Source organism: Barbus barbus, assembly GCF_936440315.1.
Source record: "Barbus barbus genome assembly, chromosome: 21".
Taxonomy (NCBI): Eukaryota; Metazoa; Chordata; class Actinopteri; order Cypriniformes; family Cyprinidae; genus Barbus; species Barbus barbus.
In genome coordinates, this window is record NC_136749.1 from 23112642 (window position 1) to 23122855 (window position 10214).

The 10214-nt window shown below is 38.0% G+C and overlaps 1 protein-coding gene across 1 annotated transcript; it reads right to left on the bottom strand.

Annotated features, from left to right (window-relative positions):
• Positions 1–3966: 3966 nt before the first annotated feature.
• Positions 3967–5821, bottom strand: LOC306887083 (transmembrane protein 74-like). The gene has a single exon (XM_079444567.1). The coding sequence runs from the start codon at positions 5753–5755 to the stop codon at positions 4913–4915; it is 843 nt and encodes a 280-aa protein (XP_079300693.1). The 5' UTR covers positions 5756–5821; the 3' UTR covers positions 3967–4912.
• Positions 5822–10214: the final 4393 nt, after the last annotated feature.

Here is a 10214-nt window from a genome sequence, read left to right on the forward strand (position 1 = left end):
CTTCACTTGATTTAAAAAAATACAAATAAAAATGAGGTCAAATAGAACCTTTTTAGCAGATTTTTTCCTCCTAAACTTTTTTTTATTTTTATGCAATTTTTTTATTTTTATTTTTATTTGTAAGTTTAACATCAACATAAAATATCATGGCTTACTTCATGACTTAAGATGACCTATTTCACCAACTGAAAGCGTGTTCGTCCGTTCAGTTCACTCAATGTATTTTTTGTGTAACTCAGCTGAAAATATATAGACAAATATGACAATTGACTCAGTAGATTGACTGTTGTTGTCTGTGTGTCTTTTGAAGTTGTTAACTACAAAATACACAATCCGTCAGTTGTTCCCCTGCTGTGTTTACAGTAGCCACTGTCAGGGCCAGAAAGCAAAGTCCGGCTCCAAAGTTAAGAGTGATGGCACAGCATCAGTTCTCGGTGCAGCTGAGAAACTCGAGAACGGGCAAGATACAATCGTTCACCAGTGATTCCCGCAAACGGTCCTCTCCACTCCACAGATAACCGAGGGGGAGGAGGGGAGGCAGGGCATCGCATACCTTGTCAACATCACAGCTAAACAAAACATGACGCAGCAGTCTAATCCTCGACACAGTGCGTGAGCGTGACATGCAAACAAAAGACGCCTTGATCCTTGCGATATGTGAGAGGAAACCCTCGTACACATGCCTGCTGGTCTGTTACCCTTTAACATCTATCGACGGGAATAAATAATTCAACTCTTTGTTTGTAGCTCCATTGAGGGTTCTTGTGGTGGAGAGAAACACTTGATGCAACACAAGCGATCCTATATAAAGCCGGCGCACGGAGATGCGAGGTCAGGTCACCTCCCTTGCATGCATGTGTTTGTGTTTTATAATAAGATCAGCGAGAGGAAAAGGTTGTTGTGCAGTTACATGGGCTACGTGTAATGAGGCCGTTTTACAGATGCATAAGCGGGAAGCGTTTAAAGCTGTTTGTTTGCATTGGCTATGTCTGATATGATCAATAGGCCACAGTGTGGTTACCTTGCATGCAAAAACTTACTTGCAAAACTGAATTCTTTCGAAAAATGTGCTAATCTAAAATCTGCTATCGCAGCGTTCACCACATGGGAGTGAAATAAAAAGTCTGTAAACTGATAACAGAGAGGATCTGATATCACCATGCAATTTATGAAATCAAATAAGCTGTGAATCTAGGCTAAGTTATAGATCCAGCACTCTGCTTATACAGATCTAAAGGTGCCACCTGCTGGTCGTTAGTGGGAGATACATTCAAAAGATTAGGCGAGTTTAATTTGAATATATTAAAATGTGGTTTTGGTTACATGCACTTTTAATGGAGGTAAGGTTAAAACTATATAATAATAACCTTTATTTAGAATATAACTGACACTGAGATATGTTTAAAAACATTCTATTGCAAGTGATGATGGTCTAATATGTGCTGCTTATTTTTGTTCATTTTAACTAGAGAAACCAATTCCAGGTTATTTTGATCCTTGAATGTCTTCTGAAGAAAATCATACCCATATAACAAGGCAAAATTAAAAAGAAGAAAAGATTTCTTCGCATTCCATGTAAGAAAGCATAGAGAAAATTAACAGCAATTTAACTCTGTTTGCCGTCGATTTACTTTTGTTTCTTCTTATTTACGCCACCACAGATACCAAACACTCAGCGCAAATGAAATGTGATGAAGGCAATCATTTCCGGATGCTCTCCGAGTTCTCATCAGTGTTGACACGGCAGGGCATTATTTTCACCACCTTTTGTCTGATCTAAACAGACCATTAGTTTCTTCACAGCCTTCTTTTCCCAGGACAGACCACAACGAGCCGTTCTGGAGACACTAGCTTCTGCTGCCGACTGGCATCCTTTTCTATTATGTATAACAATCCATCTTGAAAAGCAAACATGCTGCACTTTTGTGGGTAAGCTTCAACAATAAAAGTCCTTTTAGATGAGAACAAATGAATCGGATGCCAGCTAAAGCACAACGATTTGTAACTTTTATTGAATTCTAAAACCTTGATTATCCTCTTCAGGTGTTTTAAAGGCTCCAAATGTTTCAGAAAGGTACATTTCTAATGAATGCAGTTTGCTAAGCTAAAAGCAAAATATTATTAATGATTCATCTTACAGTAATATCTTATGTGATGACAGACTCCTAATGACACTATTTGGAGACTTTTAATGCAAGTGGGACAATAATGTCTTTGCTGACTCAGCATTGAATGCAATGTAGCATTTGCAAACAAGTGTGCATGGAGCCTTCAAATTTGACTTTTCCATTTTGCAATTGAATCAGAATTGTTTATCCAGACAGGTAGAACCCTCTCTGAGCCAAAGAGGCCCCTCGGAGATTTCCCGTGGGCTTTTAGAAGCATCCTTATTCCACCTCATAATGACAAATGCTTCAGGCTAATAGAGCTGATGGGAGAAACTAATCTAGGTGCTAACGCAGAGTGCAGGGAACATAGTTCCATTTCAGCTAAAGAGCTTAAAGGATTGCATTTACATTACAAAGAGATATCAAGTCTAATGTTAATAAACCTTGGTAAGCCATACAAATACCTACATTGTCCTGCTACTAAAAATAATGCTGGGGAAACGCAGCCAAGAGTTGGGGTCAGATCCCTAAAGCTGTCTCAGTAGAGTGCTCTTCTCAGAAATCAATACCACTGGAAATTTTCCACAGGGTTTCCAAGGGTACAAGAACACACACTTCAACTTTCCATGAAATACTGTAGCATTTCTGTAGGAACAAGTGGCATCCCTGTGCTAGTGAATGAGGGAATAGGACCAGATGACTAAAAGCTTCCAGTGAGGTTAATGCGTTCCATCTTGAGACGTTGAAGTGTACAACAAACAACTGCACAAAAACGTCTTTATTGGAAACGCTGCAAGTGCTTAAGTTGATTCAATTCGTCCATAAAGTCTGCAGTGCTAAGCACATTTTCCAGAAAAACCCTAATTCTCTTTAATCATGTATGATCTTGGAGAAAGGAGGAGAACCCAGATTTCTTAGAACATATGGCTGATGGAGGCAAGCTGTCATGGATGTCACATACTAGGTGTACACTTACAAGACAGTGTGGTTTGAAATGGACAGCATTGCTATTTTCAGCATTGACTGGACTTCAGAAACACAAATTTTACAAAAGAAACTAGGCTGCAAAGTGTGTTTTTTCTGTAAATAACTGTCCACTTCTCGATAAAAATGAGTCAAAACGTGTAAATGGTAAATTGTACATTCGTTAATAAATATTTCAAGTTATGCTTTATATAGTCTAGGCCTACTTACCGCGCGCGCCAAATTCCATTAGAAAGCGCGCCATACACTTGTTATGGATACCTCATTGCCGAACGTGACTTCTGTTAGGTAAGCGTCAATTTTGTGAACTGTAAACTTACGCGCTCTGACTAATCTTACCGTCTACTAATAAAAACGCGCAAATAGAAAGTTCATAAAAAATATTGTCATTCTTACCGCGCGCTGCAAACTGCAATAGAAAGCGCGCGATACTGTTGATGATATGGTTACCTCCTATTAGCGTCTATTTTGTGACAGGTAATAATATGCGCTCTGGCTAACTAATCTTACTAAGTGTTCCGTTTACATGCTGCTTTCAAATACGCTCATTAAAAGTGATTCTATTAAAATTTCTAATTTCCCTTTGAGACGCTCCGTCCTAGATAATGTAGGCAATTACCAATGACTCATCTCTTATAGGACTAGCATTTAGATCTCACTCATTGTGAGGAGTAATTGTAAAATCGCAACATCCATATTACAATCGTTCAGAAACGTATTACTTTTTTTTTTTGTTACTGCTCAGTTTGAAGCACACAGTTTAGAGCTAAGAGTCAGACAGACGATACATTTCAAATTCAGGATTAAGTGGCCACGCTTATTGCAGTCAAATACAAGCTGATTTATCACAAGCAATTAAACACAAAATCAAGAATACTATAATTTTATTTTCATATCAGAAAGTGAGTCTTAAATTGAGTTTTATGAATTGTCAATAATCTTTAGAGTATGCACTGATACAGATTATATGTATATTATATTGTAAGTCTTATGGAAAATCCTGTGAGCGATTATTTTTTTCCCATTTGTGTCAATATCTTGTTACATACTGAGAGCCTATAGGTTCAACTGTGTGTGTACAGTGTCAGTGAAGATACAGTAGTTATGCTTTGCTATCTCAGAGAGATGGATTTAAATTTCCAAAAGATAGCAAATCATTGTGTGGCAGCTTCCTCCATTAAATATTTATAAAATATTTTAGCACTTGGGGAGGGGGAGTATTGGATATCTGCATGGCCCATTCCACACATGAACTAACAAGGACAATATGAGAAAATAATGGTAAAAACATCCCAATTATACGCTGTAATTTTCTCAGTGTAACACAGAACAATGCTTTCTGAGGATCCGAATACACCAGAGAGCTCTAAACCAGAATCTGTAGCCCTCAATCACTCTATATACATGAGGAAATGGCTGAAGTGGAAACATTTCAGTATTCTGAAGGAGTAAGAAAGAGGCAGTAGGATTGTCAGTATTAGCAGCAGGTTTCTGTACAACAGGACTCTTTTCTTTTAGATCTCTTATTTTCAGCTTGGAAAGTAAGTGTTTGAATACTGTCAGAAACCTCATTATACTTCCTGCCACACAACCTGAAGTTCGAACCTCTATTTATTCAAAAATGTACTTGCTTTATGATTAATACAAATTATATCATGCTGTGCCTTTCTGAAGCCTGAGAAATCTGTTATGTGATATTATGTTTTTCTGCATCAGTAAGCAATTGTCACTGACAAAAGGTTGAAAAACAAGCTCTTTTGGCCATGCTGGAAAGGTCAACATTACATTTGGCAGTCCAATAGAGAAAATGGAGAAAACAGTCAACTAATGGCATCGCCATTCTCCTCCTCGACCAAACTATGTGGTGGCGATGAGCGACTGGGACTCGATCTTGTTCTTAAATTAATCGAACCGTAGAGCTTTGTGGAGTGCTTCGAATAAGCAAAGGCTTTCCTTCTGTACATCTCACCTTTCCACATTGAAATCATTAGCAGTGTGGACAGCACCACTCCGCCTAGAGTGAGAAGGCAAAGGCCAGCGATAACACACCTGTCAAGGTGCGCGCCTATCCTGGCGCTCTCATTCTCGAGTCTTTCCATTTCACGTGCAGAGACATTGTCGGGGTTCACTCTGACGTCACGAGGGACTGTGTACGATATGATTACCAGCGAGATCCCGGTGATCAGGAACGTGACTGCGCTGATGAATCCGTAATCCACGGATTTCCCCGAACTCTCTGAGCTGAGGTCAATGTCGGACATCATCGACAACTCCTGGAGGCCCTCGGGACGGATTTCACTCGAGGAGTCGTGGAGTGAAGCCGCATGGCGGGCGCTTTTCTCACTTGTGTCTGGGGTGGCCAACCGGAGATTGACATTTTCATCGACGTAAGTGAACGAGGTCTCCAGCTCCTCGTCACAACACACCCTGACTTTCTCTGTGGGCTGATGCCGGTGCTGGCCATGTTGTCCTCTGACAGGAGCCGTCCTTGGTGCTGAATTACACTGTCCCTCACAGGCAGGCGCCTTCAGAGTGGGAGAAGCTTCTTCCACTGAACTGTTTAGCTTGTGAACATGAAGAGGACTAGAAGACCAATCCAGTACCCCGGGGGGATCAGGTCTTCCCCCTCTATTATCTATGTAGAGTAACTCCACCGAGGCCATCAGATCCACTCCCACGGATCACTTTGGTTTCTTGCCGCATCAAGCCATCCACACTATACCTATAAACACATAAATTACAATACTTCAGATGAGAATTCAACTCACAGAGCATCTATATTGAAACTAGTGACAAATGAATAGGGTTTTTTATTTTTTTAAATAATAAAAATCTATACATTTAAATGTCTGATAGAACAGGTTTTTGTTTAACTCCTGCTTTTCACAGAATAACTAATTAGCATACTGCAACAAAAACATGTTTTTTATGATATTTTAATAATAATTATTTAAGACCACAGATGGTCGCACAATTGTTGCTGTTTACCTTTGTTGCATGCTATTACAATTCAAATTCTTATTTGTTCTTGACAAACTATGTTATTAAATACTATGTGATAAGCATTTCTGTACACGTTACTGGACTTTGCTCAGAAATTTCTCAAATTCTAGACATAGTTGTCACATGACCAATTATAAGAGATCTGATTTGCTTCGAACAGGTTTTTGACAAGATTTACACTTATACACAAAGTGTTACTGGATTTTCCTTTGTAGGTCAGTCAAGTGTACTACAGCAGGTGTCCCAAGCACAACTGTGACTCATGCATACTATTTACTGCTCTAACCTATTTATGCACACTACAATGGTCTAGCAACAGAACGAAATCCATTGCCTCTAATGAAAGACGATTAAAGTTACTGATTAGCCCTACTTCTTCAATATCCAATTAGCAAAGCAATCCGTATAAAACCCAAGATAAGCTGTAAGTCCCTTTAAAACGCATGGCTCATGGTTCACAGTAGAGCGATTATATATTTTTAAGACCGATATCAGTATCAGTACTTTTACATGTAAGTGGTCTAATAACCAATATCCATATTATTTTAATTCGTTTTATTATATTTATACAAAGTTGTTTTGAAATGCATGTAAATTAATTTCAATCTTCAGAATCAACATTAAAGAAACCGATAAACAGGGAAAGTGTGAATATTATTGGTCTATATATAGCTACTACTCGGGGGGGAAAAAAATGACAATAAAGTCATCCCACAAATCATCACATCTGCAATAGCTAACCCGATATACACATATAAATAGTTTTGGCACGTGTCCATCAGGCTGCATCGTTACTCTCATCAGTAGGTCATAGAATATCCCGCAAAGAAAGCGGCACAAACAGAACACATTCCACATCTTACTATATTTAGATGCAAATCGCACGTTGTTTGTTTGGTATAAACAAATGTTCTTGGATAATACCTTCTCGTTTGCGGAACATTTTGGCCTCCCGGCTGCTGCTCTCTGCCGTTCTCCCTCCCACGCTCCGTTTTAAAGATGAACTGAGCTCTTGATAGCCAAAATACTCATTCTACTATGGCAAAGGCTTGTTTATGAATATTCATTAGGGAGTGATGACGATTCTCAGCAACCTTCCTATGGGGAAGTGTTTGAGTATGCATATTAATACGATTGCGCTGACGTATCTTAGTTGATGTCCTATAGCGAATGATTGCTCATTGAATTTTAATTAGGTGTTGGTGACGTTCCTTTCGAAATTTCCAATGGCGAAGCAACGGGTTATGAATATTAAGTCAAGTCTTCGCCATAGTAAGATTTGTAAATTCTACGCCTCGTTAATTTACATCACTCTTGCGTTTTCAAGTACATCATAAGAGGTTTAAAATTGTATTGGAATCATGGGAAATGAAGTTCGCGGAAGCGAAAAGTAATTATTTTCTTGACAAATCACCAGCGTATGACAGGGAACTACAACCTGGAGATATTTCCTACTACAACCAGTAAGGAGAAGCGACTGTGCAAACCACACCCATTCTACACCGTCTGCTCTGTGGTCCTGTGAAAGCTGAAAGATTCCTGTATAGTATATTTTTAATTTACACAACCAGCCTACACCAGATCATATTCTTCAAAATGACCTTACATTTACATTTACATTTATGCATTTAGCAGACGCTTTTATCCAAAGCGACCTACATTGCATTCAAGTTACAGTTTTTACATTTTATCAGCTCTTCAGCTCTTACATACCTTAACATAAGAACATACCTTTACATTACTTATTACTACTATATCATCCATAGTAAAATATAGCCCGTTTTTTTTAAAAGTATAGGCTACTGTTCTGTGGGTATTAAAAGCTGAAGACTTGAATCAGTCAAAAAAATTAAGAATATCTCATCAACATGTTGCTTTATTTTAAACGTTTCAAGGCACATTCAGAAAATATCCCTGACTAGCATTTCCGATCTCTCCTTGACAACAAACAAACAATCAATATTATTTCCACAGATACGTGCGATTGTGTTGACTGATACAAAGGATGACTTCGGCTCAAAGCCAGACAAGTTCCCATTTAACGGATGAGTCTGCAGAGAAGTGGGGCTTACTCAGCCAGAGATTAATGTCCCAGACTGGTGGAGGCTCAGCTCAGGGAGTAGGTGCACAATCATGAATTCCCATCTGTCACTGCAGACTTTATGAACATAGGTGGAGTAGCTGTATGCTGCAGTCAATTTGAACTATTTTCAACAGGACGGAAATCTCAGAAGGGTGCACAGCTTATTTTCTGCTGCATGCCCCTCTGAGATTTCCATACCGTCAGCTGCCAGCTGAGCCAATCCTGCATGCATTGCCAAGGACGAAATTGAGTTTCAGAGCCTTGGGTATCAATCAAGTCACCTTGGAATGTACAGAAGCATGCTGTGGCTCACCAATATATCCTCATGTTGTTTGGAGCAGGTGGTAACACAGAGTGATACGCAGGAACTAAATAACATCACGTAACAACAACAAACCTGCAGTCACATACCTCTGCTCTCGCATCTGTATGTAAGAAAGAATAAAGGCAAATTAAAGGTGTATCAGTCCCTAATTATAAATAAAATGTATTACATGATTATTTCTAAACTGCAATAATGAGTTGTAATACAGGAACAAACACGTATAAAATTTGGTTGTTTGTTTTAGGACCTGGAAGGCAGGCAGATTCTCAGAACCAGGGATGTGAAACCAGGTGGTGATGCTTGTCTGGCAGTCTGTGCCACTAAGGTTATTATTCTCACCAGCTGCCTCCCAGAGGTCAACGTGCATCCACTTTAGCCTAAAGGAGCCAAAAGGAAATGAACTTGGAAAATAATTTTACGTGACACACACCTGTGTACCTGCTGACCTATATAGCCAGGTGAGCATGTTGTGCAAACAAAAAATTGCATTGATTTTGAACGTTTCAGATGACTAATATGAATAGATGACTGTTACCCTACTGTTAAAAAGTACGGAGTCGTAATATGAACTATTTGATCAAAAACTGCAGTAATATTGTGAAATATTATTACAATTTAAAATAACTTTTCTATTTTAATATATATATATATATAAGTAAATTATTCCTGTGATGGCAAAGCTACATTTTCAGCAATTACTCAGTCGTCAGTGTCACATGAAATCATTCTAATTTTCTGATTTGGTCCTCAAGAAAAATAAATTGGTTGTGCTGTTTAATATGCTTTTTTTTCAAGATTTTTGTTTGATAAATATAAAATTCAAAAAACAGCATTTGAATGTTTTTTGTCTTTATTGTGACTTTTGATTAGATTAATGCTAAATAAACATTAAAAAAAAAAAAAAAATTAATAAATAAATAATCAATCTTATTGACCCAAACTTTTGAAATGTAAATGTATTAAATAACAGGACACACAAAAAGCACTCGAAAATTTGACAGAGCTAAAGTTACTAGTTTGGCAGGTGGCTGAAAAAAAAAAAAAAAAAGTAGTTATTCTTGATACTGGTTATTGTTGGGGATTTTGTAACTGCTTAGATGCCGAGGACATTTCATTCTTTATTAGAACCTCGGTAACAGTGTCTTTGTTAAAAATACAGACAACGTAAGTGAACCCGAGTAGGTAGAGAAGGGAGGAGCTGTCCTTGGTGCTGAGCACAGTGACTCAATTACAACTGAGCTCAGGCTGAAATCATTGCTGCCCAGAGCTAAAGACGTCTGTCACACGACATGTGATCCAAGGTCACATGCTATGTGATCCAGGAGTTGTACATTTTAGGCTATGTTCAGAATGGAATCAACATTGCAGTTTAATTCAGCAAGTGGTTTCCAAATATCATCTTAATATTATACATTTTAATGCAATTTATACATTTTAATGCAATTCTGCATTAAAAAAATGTCACAAGTCTTTGCAGTAAGATGAATAATTTATTTTTAATTATTAAAAATAAAAGAGAAACAGAATCACAACTGATATTCCAGTTCATCCATCATGATGAAAGTTGGGCTGCATATAGAAAATATGTCTAGTGAGCACAGAATTATATACTGCAGCAATAAAGAATAGTATCGTAGTATGTTATTCTGAATAATGTCTCAGATAAGGAGGTATATGTCTGAAAGAAAGCTCTTAAATAGAAAAAAGAGGA

What these genes read in the sequence shown, in the direction of transcription:
- LOC306887083 (XM_079444567.1), bottom strand. Translation starts at nt 5,755, where the DNA reads ATGGCCTCGGTGGAGTTACTCTACATAGATAATAGAGGGGGAAGACCT.